This window comes from Pseudophryne corroboree, chromosome 2, assembly GCF_028390025.1.
Source record: "Pseudophryne corroboree isolate aPseCor3 chromosome 2, aPseCor3.hap2, whole genome shotgun sequence".
In the NCBI taxonomy this organism is placed as follows: Eukaryota; Metazoa; Chordata; class Amphibia; order Anura; family Myobatrachidae; genus Pseudophryne; species Pseudophryne corroboree.
This window is the reverse complement of record NC_086445.1, coordinates 341,407,126-341,430,752: the sequence shown is the minus strand read 5'-3', so window position 1 is coordinate 341,430,752 and position 23,627 is coordinate 341,407,126. Positions and strand designations below refer to the sequence as shown.

At 47.9% G+C, this 23,627-nt stretch overlaps 1 protein-coding gene across 5 annotated transcripts in view; it reads left to right on the top strand.

Annotated features, from left to right (window-relative positions):
* The window catches only part of DZIP1 (DAZ interacting zinc finger protein 1), a 191,380-nt gene that overhangs the window by 47,427 nt on the left and 120,326 nt on the right, over positions 1-23,627 (top strand). For all 5 annotated transcript variants that reach the window (XM_063953023.1, XM_063953026.1, XM_063953025.1 and 2 more), the window contains exons 4-5: positions 14,568-14,692; positions 15,649-15,816. In XM_063953023.1, the coding sequence (XP_063809093.1) occupies positions 14,568-14,692; positions 15,649-15,816 (293 nt within the window). The remainder of the gene's footprint in view (positions 1-14,567; positions 14,693-15,648; positions 15,817-23,627) is intronic.

Sequence of the window (23,627 nt, the reverse complement as noted above, 5' to 3'; positions counted from 1 at the left end):
TACGGGGGACCCCTACTCTTTTTGTCCCCCGTATTTTTGGCACCAGCACCAGGCGCAGAGCCCGGTGCTGGTTTTAAAAATACGGGGGATCCCCTGTCAATTTTTTCCCCGCATTTTTAGAACCAGGACCAGCTCAATGAGCCCGAGGCTGGTTATGCTTTGGAGGGGGGACCCCACGCCATTTTTTTTTCTGATTTTACCGTTCCAGCAATAAAAAAAAAAAAAAAAAAAAAAATAATATTTTAAAAAATATATAAATAATATTTGTGCCTCCCCCCCCAAAAAAAAAAGTACCTAATCCCTTCTAATATAAATAGATCTGCTATTCCCCAAAAAAAAAACACCAAAAAAAACATGTTTAAAATTTTTTTATTTGTTTTCACCCTCCAAAGTGTGGCGGATTGAAAATGACGAATTTGCTGTCTAAAAGCACTGCTGTCGAATTTCCAAACTTGAATTGAATATGCTTTGGTCGAATTGCAGCACTTGTATCATTGCAGAAAAGTCGAATTTGCAAAAAGTCGAATTTCAAAAAGTCGAATTTTAAAAGTCCGTTTTTTGGTCGGAAAGCACTGCATTGCATAGGCGAATTTTTTTTTTTGGTCGAAAATGACCCGAAATTCGCCAATTTCGGGAATTCGACCACAATTGCATATACCCCATTAACTGTGGGCTATTTGGGTTAAATCTAGTTACCCATGGGAACCTTCCTGTAAGTTGTTTATGTGGTTTAGGTTTCAATAATTGTTGCCGTGTGGCCTTCAGAGCTTTTTGTTTAGCTTGTTCGAGCAACCCTATTGGGTACCCCCTCTCTGTAAATTTAGAAACCATCTCATTCAATTGTGTATCTCTTATAGACTGTTGGCTGTTGATCCTGCACACCCTTAAAAATTGTGAGTATGGAAGGCCTGTGATTGTGGATTTGGGATGGAAGCTATCAAACCTTAGTAAATTGTTCCTGTCAGTAGCTTTTGTAAACAACTCAGTATTGATAACACCTTTAGTCAGTGTAATACACACATCAAGGAAATTAATCTGTTTATCATTGCACTCCATAGTAAACTTAATGGGACTAGCTGTGACATTATGTTGCTCTATGATATCAAATAGATGATTTTCAGAACCCGTCCAAAAGATGAGTACATCATCTATGTACCGCTGGTATAGACATAGCTTGGATGAAATAGCTAAATCCTGTAAGAACAACTCCCTTTCCACTTCCCACATAAACGCATTGGCAAATGCCGGGGCCACCGCACTCCCCATGGCACAGCCAGTGCGCTGAATGTAGAAGTGGTTGTCATGCAAAAAATAGTTGTGCGTCAGCGTAAATTCTAATAGGGATAGATAGAATTTAATATCTGGTCCTATATATTTGGGATTGTTAGTTAACAGATGTTCCACCGCTGATAGCCCCGCCCCGTGGGGGATGCAAGTGTATAGACTTGTCACATCTATGGAAGCCAAGATTAGATTACTGGGTAAGACACCTAAACCCTCAAGGATGCGTAGAAGTGATGACGTATCTTTTAAATGTGTTGGTGTATCCTGTATACATGGTTGGAGATAACTATCACAATAGATGGAAATTGCCTCACATAATGAACCCCTGGCTGATATTTTGCAAAGGACAATGTGGTTGCCTCATCTGTAGGGACCTCCTCTCTTCCACCGCAGGTGAGAAAACTTACCAAATCCAGTGCCGCACTTACTGCTATCGTTATCTATGGGATCCAGGTCCTAAGAGGTGAGGGCACGGGAGCACATTGTTGATACGCTGGGGAGCGTGAGGAGTGCCGGGTCTTCTGCACTATATAACTCTATATATATATATATATATATATATCTCCAAAATCGGTACAAACGGCACTCACAGGGTTTGAAATGAATAAATATGCTGGACCAGCATATTTATTCATTTCAAACCCTGTGAGTGCCGTTTGTACCGATTTTGGAGATCTATATACATAGGACTCAGGCACCAGGGGACGGTGTATTGCAAGTGAGTGCCGACTGATTTGGAGGACTATTATATATTTAAATATATAAAAGGCTACCCTTTGAAGAAGTCTGATGTGACGAAACGCGTTGGGTTCCCTGCAGTGACCCCCTTGCCTATTTTAAAAGCTAAGTTCTTACCTTTCCTTTTCTCTATCGTCCTAGTGGATGCTGGGGTTCCTGAAAGGACCATGGGGAATAGCGGCTCCGCAGGAGACAGGGCACAAAAAGTAAAGCTTTAGGATCAGGTGGTGTGCACTGGCTCCTCCCCCTATGACCCTCCTCCAAGCCTCAGTTAGGTTTTTGTGCCCGGCCGAGAAGGGTGCAATCTAGGTGGCTCTCCTAAAGAGCTGCTTAGAAAAGTTTAGCTTAGGTTTTTTATTTTACAGTGAGTCCTGCTGGCAACAGGATCACTGCATCGAGGGACTTAGGGGAGAAGAAGTGAACTCACCTGCGTGCAGGATGGATTGGCTTCTTTGGCTACTGGACATTAGCTCCAGAGGGACGATCACAGGTACAGCCTGGATGGTCACCGGAGCCTCGCCGCCGGCCCCCTTGCAGATGCTGAAAAGAGAAGAAGGTCCAGAATCGGCGGCAAGAAGACTCCTCAGTCTTCTTAAGGTAGCGCACAGCACTGCAGCTGTGCGCCATTGCTCTCAGCACACTTCACACGGCAGTCACTGAGGGTGCAGGGCGCTGGGGGGGGGCGCCCTGGGCAGCAATGAAAATCCTTTTTTTGGCAAAAAATACCTCACATATAGCCTCCGGGGCTATATGGAGATATTTAACCCCTGCCAGAATCCATTTTTAAGCGGGAGACGAGCCCGCCGAAAAGGGGGCGGGGCCTATCTCCTCAGCACACAGCGCCATTTCCTCACACAGTTCCGCTGGTCAGGAAGGCTCCCAGGCTCTCCCCTGCACTGCACTACAGAAACAGGGTTAAATCAAGAGAGGGGGGGCAAAATTTGGCGAAATTGTGATTTTATAAAAGCAGCTATAAGGGAGCACTTATTATAAGGCTATCCCTGTAAAATATAGCGCTTTGGTGTGTGCTGGCAAACTCTCCCTCTGTCTCCCCAAGGGGCTAGTGGGGTCCTGTCCTCTATCAGAGCATTCCCTGTGTGTGTGTGCTATATGTCGGTACGTGTGTGTCGACATGTATGAGGACGATGTTGGTGAGGAGGCGGAGCAAATTGCCTGTAATGGTGATGTCACTCTCTAGGGAGTCGACACCGGAATGGATGGCTTATTTATGGAATTACGTGATAATGTCAACACGCTGCAAGGTCGGTTGGCGACATGAGACGGCTGGCAAACAAATTAGTACCTGTCCAGGCGTCTCAAACACCGTCAGGGGCGTTAAAACGTCCTTTTACCTCAGTCGGTCGACAGACACAGACACGGACACTGATTTCAGTGTCGACGGTGAAGAAACAAACGTATTTCCCTTTAGGGCCACACGTTACATGTTAAGGGCAATGAAGGAGGTGTTACATATTTCTGATACTACAAGTACCACAAAAGAGGGTATTATGTGGGATGTGAAAAAACTACCTGTAGTTTTTCCTGAATCAGATAAATTAAAGGAAGTGTGTGATGATGCGTGGGTTCCCCCCGATAGAAAATTATTGGCGGTATACCCTTTCCCGCCAGAAGTTAGGGCGCGTTGGGAAACACCCCTTAGGGTGGATAAGGCGCTCACACGCTTATCAAAACAAGTGGCGGTACCGTCTATAGATAGGGCCGTCCTCAAGGAGCCAGCTGACAGGAGGCTGGAAAATATCATAAAAAGTATATACACACATACTGGTGTTATACTGCGACCAGCGATCGCCTCAGCCTGGATGTGCAGAGCTGGGGTGGCTTGGTCGGATTCCCTGACTAAAAATATTGATACCCTTGACAGGGACAGTATTTTATTGACTATAGAGCATTTAAAGGATGCATTTCTATATATACGAGATGCACAGAGGGATATTTGCACTCTGGCATCAAGAGTAAGTGCGATGTCCATATCTGCCACAAGATGTTTATGGACACGACAGTGGTCAGGTGATGCAGATTCCAAACGGCACAAAGGTGTATTGCCGTATAAAGGAAGAGGAGTTATTTGGGGTCGGTCCATCGGACCTGGTGGCCACGGCAACTGCTGGAAAATCCACCGTTTTTACCCTAAGTCACATCTCTGCAGAAAAAGACACCGTCTTTTCAGCCTCAGTCCTTTCGTCCCTATAAGAGTCATATCTGCCCAGGGATAGAGGAAAGGGAAGAAGACTGCAGCAGGCAGCCCATTCCCAGGAACAGAAGCCTTCCACCGCTTCTGCCAAGCTCTCAGCATGACGCTGGGACCGTACAGGACCCCTGGATCCTACAAGTAGTATCCCAGGGGTACAGATTGGAATGTCGAGACGTTTCCCCCTCGCAGGCTCCTGAAGTCTGCTTTACCAAGGTCTCCCTCCGACAAGGAGGCAGTATGGGAAACAATTCACAAGCTGTATTCCCAGCAGGTGATAATCAAATTACCCCTCCTACAACAAGGAAAGGGGTATTATTCCACACTATATTGTGGTACTGAAGCCAGAAGGCTAGGTGAGACCTATTCTAAATCTAAAAAAATTTGAACACTTACAAAGGTTCAAATCAAGATGGAGTCACTCAGAGCAGTGATAACGAACCAGGAAGAAGGGGACTATATAGTGTCCCGGGACATCAGGGATGCTTACCTCCATGTCCCAAATTTGCCCTTCTCACTAAGGGTACTTCAGGTTCGTGGTACAGAACTGTCACTATCAGTTTCAGACGCTGCCGTTTGGATTGTCCACGGCACCCCGGGTCTTTACCAAGGTAATGGCCGAAATGATGATTCTTCTTCAAAGAAAAGGCGTCTTAATTATCCCTTACTTGGACGATCTCCTGATAAGGGCAAAGTCCAGGGAACAGTTGGAGGTCGGAGTAGCACTATCTCGGATACTGCTACAACAGCACGGGTGGATTCTAAATATTCCAAAATCGCAGCTGTTCCCGACGACACGTCTGCTGTGCCTAGGGATGATTCTGGACACAGTCCAGAAAAAGGTGTTTCTCCCGGAAGAGAAAGCCAGGGAGTTATCCGAGCTAGTCGGGAACCTCCTAAAACCAGGAAAAGAGGCTTCCTACGAAGCAATTCCATTCGGCAGATTTCACGCAAGGACTTTTCAGTGGGATCTGCTGGACAAATGGTCCGGATCGCATCTTCAGATGCATCAGCGGATAACCCTATATCCAAGGACAAGGGTGTCTCTCCTGTGGTGATTACAGAGTGCTCATCTTCTAGAGGGCCGCAGATTCGGCATTCAGGATTGGATGCTGGTGACCACGGAGGCCAGCCCGAGAGGCTGGGGAGCAGTCACACAAGGAAAAAATTTCCAGGGAGTGTGATCAAGTCTGGAGATTTTTCTCCACATAAATATACTGGAGCTAAGGGTAATTTTATAATGCTCTAAGCTTAGCAAGACCTCTGCTTCAAGGTCAGCCGGTATTGATCCAGTGGGAAAAACATCACGGCAGTCGCCCATGTAAACAGACAGGGCGGCACAAGAAGCAGGAGGGCAATGGCAAAAACTGCAAGGACTTTTCGCTGGGCGGAAAATCATGTGATAGCACTGTCAGCAGTGTTTCATTCCGGGAATGGAAACTGGGAAGCAGACTTCCTCAGCAGGCACGACCTCCACCCGGGAGAGTGGAAACTTCATCGGGAAGTTTTTCCACATGATTGTGAACCGTTGGGAAATACCAAAGGTGGACATGATGGCGTCCCGTCTGAACAAAAAACGGGACAGGTATTGCGCCAGGTCAAGAGACCCTCAGGCAATAGCTGTGGACGTTCTGGTAACACCGTGGGTGTACCAGTCGGTGTATGTGTTCCCTCCTCTGCTTCTCATACCTAAGGTACTGAGAATTATAAGACGTAGAGGAGTAAGAACTATACTCATGGCTCCGGATTGGCCAAGAAGGACTTGGTACCCGGAACTTCAAGAGATGCTCACAGAGGACTTATGGCCTCTGCCGCTAAGAAGGGACTTGCTTCAGCAAGTACCATGTCTGTTCCAAGACTTACCGCAGCTGCGTTTGACGGCATGGCGGTGGAACGCCGGATCCTAAGGGAAAAAGGCATTCCGGAAGAGGTCATTCCTACCCTGGTCAAAGCCAGGAAGGAGGTGACCGCACAACATTATCACCACATGGGGCGAAAATATGTTGCGTGGTGTGAGGCCAGGAAGGCCCCACGAAGAAATTTCAACTCGGTCGATTCCTGCATTTCCTGCAAACAGGAGTGTCTATGGGCCTCAAATTGGGGTCCATTAAGGTTCAAATTTCGGCCCTGTCGATTTTCTTCCAGAAAGAATTGGCTTCAGTTCCTGAAGTCCAGAAGTTTGTCAAGGGAGTATTGCATATACAACCCCCTTTTGTGCCTCCAGTGGCACTGTGGGATCTCAACGTAGTTCTGGGATTCCTCAAATCACATTGGTTTAAAACCAGTCAAATCTGTGGATTTGAAGCATCTCACATGAAAAGTGACCATGCTCTTGGCCCTGGCCTGGGCCAGGCGAGTGTCAAATTGGTGGTTTTTTTTCTCAAAAAAGCCCATATCTGTTTGTCCATTCGGACAGGGCAGAGCTGCGGACTCGTCCCCAGTTCTCTCCCTAAGGTGGTGTCAGTGTTTCACCTGAACCAGCTTATTGTGGTGCCTTGCGCCTACTAAGGACTTGGAGGACTCCAAGTTGCTAGATGTTGTCAGGGCCCTGAAAATATAGGTTCCAGGACGGCTGGAGTCAGGAAAACTGACTTGCTGTTATCCTGTATGCACCCAACAAACTGGGTGCTCTTGCTTCTAAGCAGACGATTGCTAGTTGGATGTGTAATACAATTCAGCTTGCACATTCTGTGGCAGGCCTGCCACAGCCAAAATATGTAAATGCCCATTCCACAAGGAAGGTGGGCTCATCTTGGGCGGCTGCCCGAGGGGTCTCGGCTTTACAACTTTGCCGAGCGGCTACTTAGTCAGGGGCAAACACGTTTGTAAAATCCTACAAATTTGATACCCTGGCTAAGGAGGACCTGGAGTTCTCTCATTCGGTGCTGCAGAGTCATCCGCACTCTCCCGCCCGTTTGGGAGCTTTGGTATAATCCCCATGGTCCTTTCAGGAACCCCAGCATCCACTAGGACGATAGAGAAAATAAGAATTTACTTACCGATAATTCTATTTCTCGGAGTCCGTAGTGGATGCTGGGCGCCCATCCCAAGTGCGGATTATCTGCAATACTTGTACATAGTTACAAAAATCGGGTTATTATTGTTGTGAGCCATCTTTTCAGAGGCTCCGCTGTTATCATACTGTTAACTGGGTTCAGATCACAGGTTGTACAGTGTGATTGGTGTGGCTGGTATGAGTCTTACCCGGGATTCAAAATCCTTCCTTATTGTGTACGCTCGTCCGGGCACAGTATCCTAACTGAGGCTTGGAGGAGGGTCATAGGGGGAGGAGCCAGTGCACACCACCTGATCCTAAAGCTTTACTTTTTGTGCCCTGTCTCCTGCGGAGCCGCTATTCCCCATGGTCCTTTCAGGAACCCCAGCATCCACTACGGACTCCGAGAAATAGAATTATCGGTAAGTAAATTCTTATTTTTTATCCTTTTACTTGTTTTTGGATCTTTTTATGACCTTTTATGTAACCTACCTATATGTGTTATTAAAACTGTTTGTTCGATTTTATATTTTTTGGCTCATGAATCATACATTTTCAATAGTAACCTTTTGCACGTTTACACAACAGTAGTCGCCGGTACCCTTATCCCCCCACTATATATCTTTTTAGGCAGCATTGTACTAGTGTTGCAACCTTAAGGGGTGGCAGACACCTTTAACAAGGCGGTTGTGTTTTAAATATTTTCTTAACAATTTTTTAATACACAGTTTTACCACTGAGATTTTAATCCACAAGTGGCGCTGTATCATCTTTCGCATTATATATATATATATATATATATATATATATATATATATATATATATATATATATATATCTATATCTATATCTATATCTCTTACGTCCTAGAGGATGCTGGGGACTCCAAAAGGACCATGAGGTATAGACTGGATCCGCAGGAGCTTGGGCACACTAAAGAGACTTTGACTGGGTGTGAACTGGCTCCTCCCTCTATGCCCCTCCCCCAGACCTCAGTTAGACTTTGTGCCCAGGAGTGACTGGACACACAGGTTTTTTATTTTCAGGGAGACCTGCTGGCTACAGGCTCCCTGCATCGTGGGACTGAGGGGAGAGAAGTCAGACCTACTTCTTCTTAGTTAAAGGCTCTGCTTCTTAGGCTACTGGACACCATTAGCTCCAGAGGGTTCGATCACTTGGTTCGCCTAGCTGCTTGCTCCCGGAGCCGCGCTGTCACCCCCCTCACAGAAGAAAGAAGCCGGGTGAGTATTAGAAGAACCGTAGACATCAGACGGCAGAAGACTTCAGTAACGGTACAGCACAGCGGTAGCGCTGCGCTCCATGCTCCCACACACACATCACCAACGGCACTCGCAGGGTGCAGGGCGCTGGGGGGGAGCGCCCTGGGCAGCAGTTACTGGGATCAGAGGACTGGCAAAACGAATATATGGTGCCCGGGCACCGTATAGAATACCCCTGCCAGTATAATACATTTCAAATTGAGCGGGCTACAGCGCGCTGGGAAGGGGCGGGGCTTAGTCGCACACTACTCACCAGTGCCATTTTCTCTCTCTCCACAGTGCTACAGAGACGCTGGCCCGGACCTCCAAGCTCCCTCAAGTAACAAGGGGGCAAACGGGGGGGGGGGCACATCAAATTTGGTGCTTTTATCCTATTTAGACAGCGCTAGACACATATATTATCTCTTTTAGTATATGGGCGCTGGGGTGTGAGCTGGCATACTCCCTCTGTGTTTCTCACTACAGGCTTCCCTGTGGGTCTGTCCCCTTGTTTTTGGCCGGTGTGAGTGTGGGTGTGTCGGTACTATGGGTCGACATGTCTGAGGCTGAGTGTTCCTCCCCAGAGGAAGTTACTGGGGGCACAGAGAGGGATTTGGGTATGACTCTGTCGGCACAGCCGGCACGGCACGGCACGGTGGCTATGCTGAGTACACTTAATGCAAATGTGGCTTTATTGTCTAAGAGGCTGGATAAATCTGATTCGCAGACACAAACATGGAGGAAATCCATGGAGGACGCTTTATCTCAGGTGCAGACCACCTCAGGGTCACAAAAGCGTTCTTTTACCCAGATGGCAGATACAGATACTGACACGGACTCTGATTCCGATGTCTATTTCAATGAGGCTTCTTTACATCCAAGGGTTGTTAGGAGTATTCAGTATATGATTGTAGCTATCAAAGATGTTTTACGTATCTCTGAGGAACCTGCTGTTCCAGACACAAGGGTTTGCTTATTTAAGGGGAAAAAGCCTGAGGTGAAGTTTCCCCCCTCTTATGAAATGAACGCGCTTTGTGAAAAGGCTTGGGAGTCGCCTGACAAAAGATGACAGATTCCTAAGAGAATTTTGATGGCGTATCCTTTCCCCTCTGACGACAGGGAAAAATGGGAGTCGTCCCCCAATGTGAACAAGGCTCTATCACGACTGTCCAAGAAGGTGGCGCTTCCGTCTCCTGACACGGCGGCTCTCAAGGATCCGGCGGATCGCAAGCTGGAGATGACATTGAAGTCCATTTTCGTTAATACTGGTGCTTTGCTCAGACCTGCTGTGGCGTCAGTTTGGGTGAGTAGTGCTATTGCTAAGTGGGCTGATAATTTGGCTTCTGATATGGATACCCTTGATAAGGATAACATTCTTTTGACTCTTGGTTATAGCAAGGACGCTGCAGATTACCTAAAGGATGCGGTGAGGGATGTTGGCCTCTTGGGATCAAGAGCCAATGCCATGGCGGTCTCTGCCAGGAGGGCGCTGTGGATCCATCAATGGAATGCTGATGCCGACTCCAAGAAGAATATGGCTCCCCATCATCAGATGCAGTCCTTTCGGCCTAATAAATACAAAAATGGAAAGGGCTCGTCCTTTCTTGCTTCAAAGGGTAGAGGAAGGGGAAAGAAGTCGCCCGCCGTGTCAGGCTCCCAGGACCAAAAGTCCTCCCCGCCTCTACCAAATCTACAGCATGACGCTGGGGCTCCCCTGCGGGAGTCCGTACCGGTGGGGTGCCGTCTCCGATTCTTCAGTCAGGTCTGGTTTCAATCGGCCCTGGATCCTTGGGTCTTAGACATAGTGTCCCAAGGGTACAATCTGGAGTTTCAGAAGATGCCCCCCCCCCCCCCGCCGCTTTTTCGTGTCGGCCTTGCCAGTTTGTCTTCCCGAAAGAGAAGTGGTAAATGCTGCGATACAAAAGTTGTGTTAACAGAGGGTCGTTGTGCCGGTTCCCCCATCCCAACGGGGGAAAGGGTTCTATTCGAGCCTCTTTGTCGTACCGAAGCCGGACGGCTCGGTCAGACCGATTCTGAACCTGAAATCCCTCAATCCATACTTAAAAATTTTCAAGTTCAAGATGGAGTCTCTTCGAGCGATGATCTCCAGCCTCGAAGGGGGGGATTTTATGGCGTCAGTCGACATAAAGGATGCTTACTTGCACGTCCCGCTATACCCTCCTCATCAGGCCTTCTTGAGGTTTGCGGTACAGGATTGTCATTGCCAATTTCAGGCGTTGCCGTTTGGGCTTTCCACGGCCCCGAGGGTTTTCACCAAGGTAATGGCAGAAACGATGGTTCTCCTTTGCAAGCAAGGGGTCACAATTATCCCGTACTTGGACGATCTCCTGATAAAGGCGAGGTCCAAGGAACAGTTGTTAAGACATGTGGATCTCTCCCTGTCGGTTCTGCGACATCAAGGTTGGATTCTAAAGTCTCAGTTGATCCCGTCCACTCGGCTGCCCTTCCTGGGCATGATCCTAGACATGGAGCTACAGAGTGTTTCTTCCAGTGGACAAAGCTCTGAAATCCAGACCATGGTCAGGGAGCTTCTGAGGCCGACAAGTGTGTCGATTCATCATTGCACACGGATGCTAGGGAAGATGGTTGCGGCTTACGAAGCCATTCCGTTTGGCAGGTTTCATGCCCGGGTGTTTCAGTGGGATCTGCTAAACAAATGGTCCGGGTCTCACCTGCACATGCACCGGAAAATAAGTCTATCCTCCAGGGCCAGGATTTCTCTCTTGTGGTGGCTGCAAGGTTCTCAACTTCTAGAGGGGCGCCGATTCGGAATCCAGAACTGGGTCCTGATGACCACAGATGCAAGTCTCCGAGGCTGGGGCGCAGTCACGCAAGGAGGAAGTTTCCAGGGAAAGTGGTCAAGCCAGGAATCTTGTCTCCACATAAATGTTCTCGAGTTAAGAGCCATTTACAACGGCCTCCTGCAAGCGAAGAACCTTCTTCAGGGTCTCCCTGTCCTGATCCAGTCGGACAACATAACAGCGGTGGCGTACGTAAACCACCAAGGCGGAACAAGGAGCAGGGCGGCAATGGCGGAGGCCACAAGAATCCTTCGCTGGGCGGAACAGCATGTGAGCGCTCTGTCAGCAGTCTTCCTCCCGGGAGTGGACAACTGGGAAGCAGACTTCCTCAGCAGACACGATCTCCATCCGGGAGAGTGGGCTCTTCATCAAGAGGTATTTGCAGAAGTGACAAGGCGTTGGGGAATTCCTCTAATAGACATATTAAGCTTCCGAGGTATTGTTCCAGGTCAAGGGACTCCCAAGCCAGTGCAGCGGACGCCCTGGTAACTCAGTGGGTGTTTCAGTCGGTGTATGTGTTCCCTCCGCTTCCTCTCATTCCAAAGGTGCTGAGGATCGTAAGACGAACAAGGGTTCAGGCAATACTCGTCGTTCCAGATTGGCCACGGAGGGCCTGGTATCCGGATCTTCAGGAATTGCTTGTAGAAGATCCTTGGCCGCTTCCTCTAAGAGAGGACCTGTTACGGCAGGGGCCCTGCGTGTTTCCGGACTTACCGCGGCTGCGTTTGACGGCGTGGAAGTTGAGCGCCAAATCCTAGCCCGGAGAGGTATTCCCAGGGAGGTCATCCCCACTCTCCTTAAAGCTAAGAAGGAGGTTACGGCAAAACATTATCACTGTATTTGGAGAAAGTATGTGTCGTGGTGTGAAACCAAAGCAGCTCCTGCGGAGGAGTTTCACTTGGATCGTTTCCTCCATTTTTTGCAGGCAGGTGTAGATGCAGGCCTGAAATTGGGTTCCATCAAAGTGCAGATTTCGGCTTTATCTATTTTCTTTCAAAAGGAATTGGCCGTCCTTCCTGAGGTTCAGACTTTCGTGAAGGGAGTGCTGCATATCCATCCTCCATTTGTGCCACCCGTGGCGCCGTGGGATCTTGAAGTGGTGTTGCAGTTTCTTATGTCTCACTGGTTTGAGCCTTTGCGTAAGGTTGAGTTAAAGTCTCTCACTTGGAAAGTGGTCATTACTTTTGGCTCTGGCGTCTCCCAGATGAGTGTCCGAGTTGGCGGCTTTGTCTCACAAGAGCCCATATTTGATCTTTCATTCGGATAGAGCGGAATTGAGGACTCGTCAACAATTTCTGCCAAAGGTGGTTTCTTCGTTTCACATAAACCAACCTATTGTGGTACCTGTGGCTACGGATGCTGTGGCGGTCCCAAAATCTCTTGATGTTGTAAGAGCTTTGAGAATTTATGTCGCCAGAATGGCTCTTACTAGGAAGACAGAGGCTCTGTTTGTCCTGTATGCTTCCAACAAGATTGGAAATCCTGCTTCTAAGCAGACTATTGCACGCTGGATTTGTAATACGATTCAGCAAGCTCATTCTTCGGCTGGGCTACCTTTGCCGAAGTCAGTAAAGGCCCATTCTACCAGGAAGGTGGGCTCATCTTGGGCTGCTGCCCGAGGGGTCTCGGCACTTCAACTTAGCCGAATAGCTACGTGGTAGGGTTCAAACACTTTTGCTAATTTCTACAAGTTTGATACCCTGGATGATGAGGACCTCATGTTTGCTCAATCGGTGCTGCAGAGTCGTCCGCACTCTCCCGCCCGCTCTGGAACTTTGGTATAGACCCCATGGTCCTTTTGGAGTCCCCAGCATTCTCTAGGACGTAAGAGAAAATAGGATTTACCGGTAGGTATTAAAATCCTTTCTCCAAGTCCGTAGAGGATGCTGGGCGCCCATCCCAGTGCGGACTGTTCCTGCTACTCCGGTTGTACGGTATGTTTGTGGTGTGGGCTGGTATGTTTCTCGCCCTTAATTTAACAAAAATCCTTTCCTCGAAATGTCGGTCTCTCCTGGGCACAGTTCCTATAACTGAGGTCTGGGGTAGGGGCATAGAGGGGGGAGCCAGTTCACACTCAGTAAAAGTCTTTTTAGTGTGCCCAAGCTCCTGCGGATCCTGTCTATACCCCATGGTCCTTTTGGAGTCCCCAGCATCCTCTACGGACTAGGAGAAAAGGATTTACCGGTAGGTATTAAAATCCTATTTTCTTCTGGTAGATTTCAACATATGCTAGGTTATTGAAATACACTATTCTTGGGTGTGCTTTTTTACTTTACGCCTATTTTGTGACCAACTCTGCATATTTTATTTATTTATTTAGTTATTTATTACCAGTTATTTATATAGCACACACATATTCCGCAGCGCTTTACAGAGAGAATATTTGCCCATTCACATCAGTCCTTGCCCCAGTGGAGCTTACAATCCATATTCCCTACCACATGTATACTCCCACACATTCATGTTAGGGTTAATTTTTTGTTGAGATACAATTAACCTAGCAGTAAATTTTTGGATTGTGGGAGGAAACCGGAGGAATCCCACGCAAGTACGGGGAGATTATACAAACCACACAGTTGGGGCCATGGTGGGAATTGTACCCATGACCTCAGTGCTGTGAGGCAGTAATGCTAATCATTGCACCATCTATACTGCCATTAGGCGGAGATGTACTAAGCAGTGTAAAGAGTGGAGAAGTGAGCCAGTGGAGAAGTTGCCCATGGAAACCATTAAGATGATCTGTATAATTTTATAGTATGCAAATTATAAATGTTACTTCATTGCTGATTGGTTGCCGTGGGCACCTTTTCCGCTGGCTCACTTTTCTACTCTTTTCACTGCTTAGTACATCTCCTCCTTAGTCTGTACCTTCCTGTTTGAATCCACTCTGTCCTATAATCATGACCCTGCCAATGTCCTCGCCTAATATGTCTGGACCAGCCACTGCTTCACACAGGATCAGCACACAGTTCTCCTGTCCCTGCGCTGCTGTGAGTATTCTGATTGGCTGCAGGATGTTTTATGTCTGCCCATATCAACGTGGTACACGTGGAAGCAGGAAATGTAGAATGAGTGAATAAAAGATGCTCAAATGCCCTGTAATCACCATTTAGATTTTGTATCTGAATATGTTGTAAATTAAAAGAAATAAAACACAGAATAATGTTTCTGTTCATAGGACTCATTTACAACTCTCTCTTTTTTTTTTTTTGTGCTGGAAATATTATATAATATATGTCTGTTCTATTAATCTCTAAAAGGAAAGCAAAACCTTCAATCAAGTGATAAATTGCTGTATGAAATAAACTGTCTGAAAGAAGAACTACAGATGGCCAAAACTCAGCTGGAGGCTGCACACACCGCCCACATAGAGAAACTGTCACAGGTAAGGTCAGTTCCACCAGGTACATTGCAAGTGCAAAAACAATATAATACGAGATTGGTTTCATTTTGATAATTGTGCGACTTTCTATTATTTTAGTGTGGTAAAGTGGTACTTACATGGTCCCACTCAGGTCTTCAGCATGGTGTTCATGTCTTGAAAAGTTAATACCCCTTTTCCACTAGCTCAAAAAACACGGGTAAATGCACGGGGGCGCGCATTTACCCGTGTTTTTGGCAAGTGGAAAAGGGTAAACCCGGATCAAGTGATCCGTGAATCCTACCCGGCTATTTACCTGGGTAGGACACGGGAATGATCCGGGTAGGGTGTAGTGTAAACGGGAGCCGTGTCGATGCGACACGGCTCCCGTTTACACTGTATGGATGGGCGGCGCTGGGAGATCATGTGATCTCCCTGCGCCGCCCCTGCCGTGTAGCTAGAAGCGTCACCAACCCGGCATATGCCGGGTTGTGACTGCTAATGGGAAAGGGACCGAGCACGGGTCGCAGCAGGGGGCAGCTCCCGTGTCAGGCTCCCGGCTGCGACCCGTGCTCGTAGGTGTAAAAGGGGTATTAATAATGATATGTGGTGGAGGGGGGTGGGGGGGGGGGGGGTACTTTACCACACTTATCTGGGATTATGCTTTGCGTGCCTGTGAAGCATAATCCTGGATAAGAAGCCAGTGGAGCCGCGATAACACCTGGGATCAGGAACTTGTACCCGATATCATGTGTTTTCATGTGATCGCAGGTCCATTTCTGCCCAGTAAAAACAGCCTCTAATTGGATACCACGATAATGGCAATGGGTCATAAATCACGGTATCTGGCCATGTTTAGTGGCCGCAAATGAATTGGGAGTAATTGGATCCCCCCCCCCCCCCCCCCCCAAAGAGTATAATAGTAAAAATGCTTCCTAAGCCACCATTTAAATGTGTATGACTCCTGTACTTTTAAATAGATTCAAGAAATTGAGCAAAAGAAAATTGTTGAACAAGAACTTTTTAACAAATTTGACAGTTGGAAAAAAGAAGAAACCAAAAAATTTGAAGAGGAATTACAAAAAGTAAAAGATATGTTTATGAATGAGATGAAGGAGCTGACGGCTAAGAACAGCTGGTTAGATCAGGTAAGTGAACCCTCTTTCTTTTACTTTTGTGCTTTTATACTTGCCACATACATCATTGTGGTTGGGTTTTGGTCTTTTGATGTATTGCATGTTGTATGTGTTGTACAAAACCACCATTCCTGCACAAAACAGATCCAGTAAGCAAATAATCACTTTGATATGATCAGTGTAACTTGATCTTCTCAGGTCTTTCCCCACTGCCACTAAATAGCCAAATCCATGAGTGTATGGTGAAACTGGAGTCAGTACTGGGCATTTAGCTACCGTTCCATAACAACTAATCATCACATACATGTATCTGCTCTAGTAAATTATTGTGTTCATGATCAGGGTGGGATGGAATCGGGATAAACCCCCCGCCCCCGGGCCTTACTTCTGAGCAGTGCCTGCAGTCATTCATATGGGATCCCGGCATACAGAATTCCAGCATTGGTGTTGTGATCCATGTTGAGATCCCAGCACCAGTTTTCTGAGCAGTGTTGGGATTCCGGCGTTGGATCCAGTCAGGGCTAATGGCATTGACAGCAAATGAAGGAACGCGGTAATTGGGATGCTCCATTCCAGCCGTAGATTCTGTAACGGTATAATAGGCATAAGGTACATGTGTTCTCATTATGGTCACAGTCATAGCTAATGTTAGAGTATTATTCCTCCCAACCAATGTTGCCCAACCTTCAGTCAGTCATGTAACGGCTGTGGCCTGTTTTAGTAATGGCTATGCAATGGCTATGGCCAGGAGATAATAGCAAACCTAAGCTGATGGCAGTTATCTGCAACTGTTGACAGCCTACACATTAACCGGAACAATTGCCTGATATTGACTGCGGTATTGCAGAACAAGTAGGAAACATTTTGTGGAGAGGTATTTTGCTTTAACTAGTGAGAAAAGCGGTATCTTATTTTTCAGCGCAGTGAAAAACTATTAAGATTGCATTAATCCATTTGGTTACTAATTCTCAGCATGCTCGTCACACCAGTAGAAATTTCCCAGTTTCAAAAAACATATATGTAGAAGTGTGTACACACGGTGAGATCCTTGCTATGGCCAACTATGCGATTTCCCTTGTACTCCCTCAGAGCCCAGAAGCACTGATTTTTACTATCTGTACTTTCAATTTTGTCTATGTACGATTTTGACTAAGTGCCTATTTAGACTATACTTTGTACTAGATATTACACTAGATAGTCCAGATTGACTTGCCTGCACAGTCTATCTAGCCTTGTGATACTGACCCCGCGGGAACGCACATCAGAATCTAATCTGTATTGCAAGCTGCCTAACACCTTGCGATGTGCAGTAACTTTCCTTTAAGATTTTGACTATATAGTCAAAGACTGTGTGTACACACCTTTAGTCCTATTGCTTACTAATTTAAGTGACGGGTTTGTTTGGAAATCAGCTGACAAGTATGATGGGTGCCTCATGATGTGTTCATTTGGCAAATCCACTGAATAACCTGATGTATTCATCTGAATATAATTTCTCTGACGTCCTAGTGGATGCTGGGGACTCCGTCAGGACCATGGGGAATAGCGGCTCCGCAGGAGACAGGGCACAAAATTTTAAAAGTTTGACCACTAGGTGGTGTGTACTGGCTCCTCCCCCTATGACCCTCCTCCAAGCCTCAGTTAGGTTTTTGTGCCCGTCCGAGCAGGGTGCAATCTAGGTGGCTCTCATAAAGAGCTGCTTAGAGTAAAAGTTTTGATAGTTTTATTATTTTCAGTGAGTCCTGCTGGCAACAGGCTCACTGCAACGAGGGACCTAGGGGAGAAGAAGTGAACTCACCTGCGTGCAGGATGGATTTGCTTCTTAGGCTACTGGACACTAGCTCCAGAGGGACGATCACAGGTACAGCCTGGATGGGTCACCGGAGCCGCGCCGCCGACCCCCTTGCAGATGCCGAAGTAAGAAGAGGTCCAGAAACCGGCGGCTGAAGGCTTTTCAGTCTTCATGAGGTAGCGCACAGCACTGCAGCTGTGCACCATTGCGCTCAGGCACACTTCACACCGGCGGTCACTGAGGGTGCAGGGCGCTGGGGGGGGCGCCCTGGGCAGCAATGTTAATACCTTTCTGGCTAAAAAGAATACATCACATATAGTCCATGAGGCTATATGGATGTATTTCACCCCTGCCAGGTCTCAGAAGAACCGGGAGAAGAGCCCGCCGGAATAGGGGGCGGGGCCTATCTCCTCAGCACACAGCGCCATTTTCCTACACAGCTCCGCTGCTAGGAAGGCTCCCAGGCTCTCCCCTGCACTGCACTACAGAAACAGGGTAAAAAACAGAGAGGGGGGGGGGCATTTTTTGGCGATATTATATATATTTAAGCAGCTGTAAGGAAACAACACTTATATAAGGTTGTTCCTATATAATTATAGCGCTTTGGTGTGTGCTGGCAAACTCTCCCTCTGTCTCCCCAAAGGGCTAGTGGGGTCCTGTCTTCTATCAGAGCATTCCCTGTGTGTCTGCTGTGTGTCGGTACGTGTGTGTCGACATGTATGAGGACGATGTTGGTGTGGAGGCGGAGCAATTGCCGGTAATGGTGATGTCACCCCCTAGGGAGTCGACACCGGAATGGATGGCTTTGTTTATGGAATTACGTGATAATGTCAGCACGCTGCAAAAGTCGGTTGACGACATGAGACGACCGGCAAACCAGTTAGTACCTGTACAGGCGTCTCAAACACCGTCAGGGGCTGTAAAACGCCCTTTGCCTCAGTCGGTCGACACAGACCCAGACACGGACACCGAATCTAGTGTCGACGGTGAAGAAACGAACGTATTTTCCAGTAGGGCCACACGTTATATGATCACGGCAATGAAGGAGGCTTTGCATATCTCTGATACTGCAAGTACCACAAAAAGGGGTATTATGTGGGGTCTGAAAAAACTACCTGTAGTTTTTCCTGAATCAGAGGAATTGAATGACGTGTGTGATGAAGCGTGGGTTACCCCTGATAAAAAACTGCTAATTTCAAAGAAGTTATTGGCGTTATACCCTTTCCCGCCAGAGGTTAGGGCGCGCTGGGAAACACCCTCTAGGGTGGACAAGGCGCTCACACGTTTATCCAAACAAGTGGCGTTACCGTCTCCTGATACGGCCGCCCTCAAGGATCCAGCTGATAGGAGGCTGGAAAATACTCTAAAAAGTATATACACACATACTGGTGTTATACTGCGACCAGCAATCGCCTCAGCCTGGATGTGCAGTGCTGGGGTGGCTTGGTCGGATTCCCTGACTGAAAATATTGATACCCTGGATAGGGACAGTATTTTATTGACTATAGAGCAATTAAAGGATGCATTCCTTTTATATGCGAGATGCACAGAGGGATATCTGCACTCTGGCATCAAGAGTAAGTGCGATGTCCATATCTGCCAGAAGAAGTCTATGGACACGACAGTGGTCAGGCGATGCGGATTCCAAACGGCATATGGAAGTATTGCCGTATAAAGGGGAGGAATTATTTGGGGTCGGTCTATCGGATTTGGTAGCCACGGCAACAGCCGGGAAGTCCATCTTTTTACCTCAAGTCCCCTCCCAGCAGAAAAAGACGCAGTCTTTTCAGCCGCAGTCCTTTCGTTCCTATAAGAACAAGCGAGCAAAAGGACATTCATATTTGCCCCGAGGCAAAGGAAAGGGTAAGAGACTGCAGCAAGTAGCCCCTTCCCAGGAGCAGAAGTCCTCCCCGGCTTCTGCAAAGGCCTCAGCATGACGCTGGGACCTTTCAAGCGGACTCAGGGGCGGTGGGGGGTCGCCTCAAGAATTTCAGCGCACAGTGGGCTCACTCGCAGGTGGACCCCTGGATCCTGCAGGTAGTATCTCAGGGTTACAGGTTGGAATTCGAGAAGTCTCCCCCTCGCCGGTTCCTAAAATCTGCTTTGCCAACGTCTCCCTCAGACAGGGCAACGGTATTGGAAGCCATTCACAAGCTGTATTCTCAGCAGGTGATAATCAAGGTACCCCTTCTACAACAGGGAAAGGGGTATTACTCCACGCTATTTGTGGTACCGAAGCCGGACGGCTCGGTAAGACCTATTCTAAATCTGAAATCTCTGAACCTGTACATACAAAAATTCAAGTTCAAGATGGAGTCACTCAGAGCAGTGATAGCGAATCTGGAAGAAGGGGATTTTATGGTGTCCTTGGACATCAAGGATGCTTACCTTCATGTCCCAATTTGCCCTTCACACCAAGGGTACCTCAGGTTCGTGGTACAAAACTGTCATTATCAGTTTCAGACGCTGCCGTTTGGATTGTCCACGGCACCCAGGGTCTTTACCAAGGTAATGGCCGAAATGATGATCCTTCTTCGAAGAGAAGGCGTATTAATTATCCCTTACTTGGACGATCTCCTGATAAGGGCAAGATCCAGAGAACAGCTGGAGGTCGGAGTAGCACTAACTCAAGTAGTGTTCCAACAGCACGGGTGGATTCTGAATTTTCCAAAATCCCAACTGATCCCGACGACACGTCTGCTGTTCCTAGGGATGATTCTGGACACTGTTCAGAAAAAGGTATTTCTTCCGGAGGAGAAAGCCAGGGAGTTATCCGAACTCGTCAGGAACCTCCTAAAACCAGGGACAGTGTCTGTGCATCAATGCACAAGAGTCCTGGGAAAAATGGTGGCTTCTTACGAAGCGATTCCATTCGGCAGATTCCATGCACGAATTTTTCAGTGGGATCTGCTAGACAAATGGTCCGGATCGCATCTGCAGATGCATCAGCGGATAAAATTGTCGACAAGGACAAGGGTCTCTCTGCTATGGTGGTTGCAGAGTGCTCATCTGTTAGAGGGCCGCAGATTCGGCATACAGAACTGGGTCCTAGTGACCACGGATGCCAGCCTGAGAGGCTGGGGAGCGGTCACACAAGGAAGAAACTTCCAGGGCGTGTGGTCAAGCCTGGAAACGTCTCTTCACATAAATATACTGGAACTAAGAGCAATCTACAATGCTCTAAGCCTGGCAAAACCTCTGCTTCAGGGTCAGCCGGTGTTGATCCAGTCGGACAACATCACGGCAGTCGCCCACGTAAACAGACAGGGCGGCACAAGAAGCAGGAGGGCAATGGCAGAAGCTGCAAGGATTCTTCGCTGGGCGGAAAATCATGTGATAGCACTGTCAGCAGTGTTCATCCCGGGAGTGGACAACTGGAAAAATGATGGCGTCCCGCCTCAACAAAAAACTGGACAGGTATTGCGCCAGGTCAAGAGACCCTCAGGCAATAGCTGTGGACGCTCTGGTAACACCATGAGTGTACCAGTCAGTGTATGTGTTCCCTCCTCTGCCTCTCATACCCAAGGTACTGAGAATTATACGGCAAAGGGGAGTAAGAACGATACTAGTGGCTCCGGACTGGCCAAGAAGGACTTGGTACCCGGAACTTCAGGAGATGCTCACGGAAGATCCGTGGCCTCTACCTCTAAGAAGGGATCTGCTTCAGCAGGGACCGTGTATGTTCCAAGACTTACCGCGGCTGCGTTTGACGGCATGGCGGTTGAACGCCGGATCCTAAGGGAAAAAGGCATTCCGGAAGAGGTCATCCCTACCCTGGTCAAAGCCAGGAAGGAGGTGACTGCACAACATTATCACCGCATTTGGAGAAAATATGTTGCATGGTGTGAGGCCAGGAAGGCCCCGACAGAGGAATTTCAACTGGGTCGATTCCTACATTTCCTGCAAACAGGATTATCTATGGGCCTCAAATTAGGGTCCATTAAGGTTCAAACAAATCCCATTGGTTTGAGCCACTCAAATCGGTAGATTTGAAATATCTTACATGGAAAGTAACCATGCTACTGGCCCTGGCTTCAGCCAGGAGAGTGTCGGAATTGGCGGCTTTATCGTATAAAAGCCCATATCTGATTTTCCATTCGGACAGGGCAGAATTGAGGACGCGTCCTCATTTTCTGCCTAAGGTGGTATCAGCGTTTCACCTGAACCAGCCTATTGTGGTGCCTGCGGCTACTAGCGATTTGGAGGATTCCAAGTTGCTGGACTTTGTCAGAGCATTGAAAATATATATTTCAAGGACGGCTGGAGTCAGAAAATCTGACTCGCTGTTTATACTGTATGCACCCAACAAGCTGGGTGCTCCTGCTTCTAAGCAGACGATTGCTCGTTGGATTTGTAGCACAATTCAACTGGCACATTCTGTGGCAGGCCTGCCACAGCCTAAATCTGTCAATGCCCACTCCACAAGGAAGGTGGGCTCATCTTGGGCGGCTGCCCGAGGGGTCTCGGCATTACAACTCTGCCGAGCAGCTACGTGGTCAGGGGAGAACACGTTTGTAAAATTCTACAAATTTGATACCCTGGCTAAGGAGGACCTGGAGTTCTCTCATTCGGTGCTGCAGAGTCATCCGCACTCTCCCGCCCGTTTGGGAGCTTTGGTATAATCCCCATGGTCCTGACGGAGTCCCCAGCATCCACTAGGACGTCAGAGAAAATAAGAATTTACTCACCGGTAATTCTATTTCTCGTAGTCCGTAGTGGATGCTGGGCGCCCATCCCAAGTGCGGATTGTCTGCAATACTTGTACATAGTTATTGTTACAAAAAAATCGGGTTGTTTATTGTTGTGAGCCATCTTTTCAGAGGCTCCTACGTTATCATACTGTTAACTGGGTTCAGATCACAAGTTGTACGGTGTGATTGGTGTGGCTGGTATGAGTCTTACCCGGGATTCAAAATCCTTCCTTATTGTGTACGCTCGTCCGGGCACAGTATCCTAACTGAGGCTTGGAGGAGGGTCATAGGGGGAGGAGCCAGTACACACCACCTAGTGGTCAAACTTTTAAATTTTGTGCCCTGTCTCCTGCGGAGCCGCTATTCCCCATGGTCCTGACGGAGTCCCCAGCATCCACTACGGACTACGAGAAATAGAATTACCGGTGAGTAAATTCTTATTTTAACCTCTCACGTATGTGACCAATTTAGGAGTCATCATGATTGAACTAATCAAATGTATAACAAGCTTTATGGAGCAAAGAGTTGTATATAGTAAGGGGAAAGAAAATAAAATGCAGCGATAATCTCTGTACATATCGCTTACATTACGTTCTGCTAACTTTCCTACTGCACATGCGCAAAATTATGTCCATTGTGCTGCTGTTGTACATATCGCTTACGTTACGTTTCTGCAGCGTGGTACACTGGTATTCCACAGGGAATAACATCGGGGTGTAGAGTTGGATCTTGATCCGAGGCACCAACAGGCTAAAGCTTTGACTGTTCCCAGGATGCACTGCACCGCCTCCTCTATATCCCTACCTCCTGGCACTGGAGCTCAGTTTGTAAGTTGGCACCTGCAGTGCAGGCAGCTAACAGGGAGTGCTGCGTTAGGCAGCCCTGAAAAGAGCTTTTCTGAGAAGAAAGAAGACTTCAAGGGCCGCAGCATAGGCGCTTGGTGCTATATGTCATACTGACATATCGTGCTGCAGCTCCCTCACCTCCCCAAGCGGCGCTGTATACTCCCGCTCCCTGGTTGCCGGGTACTTACAGCGGAGGCGCTCCATTTTCATCAGGCACACATACCGCCGCTGCTCTCCTGGATCGCTTGGCCGCACGATAGGGAGGAGGTAAGAGGGCCCCCCAGGCGGGACCCGCTGAAATTGCGATCCGGACACGGTCTCCGGAGATGGACCGCACCGCTGGCGTGGATACTGTGGCCGTGCAGGGACCCCACTATATCCATCAGGTCAAGGAGCACAGGTCGGATTTACTAAAATCCGTTTATTACATGCTCTATAGTACCCGGTGGTGAAGTCCAGCAGATACAAGAAGATTCTGACCTGTAGCCCCCCCCC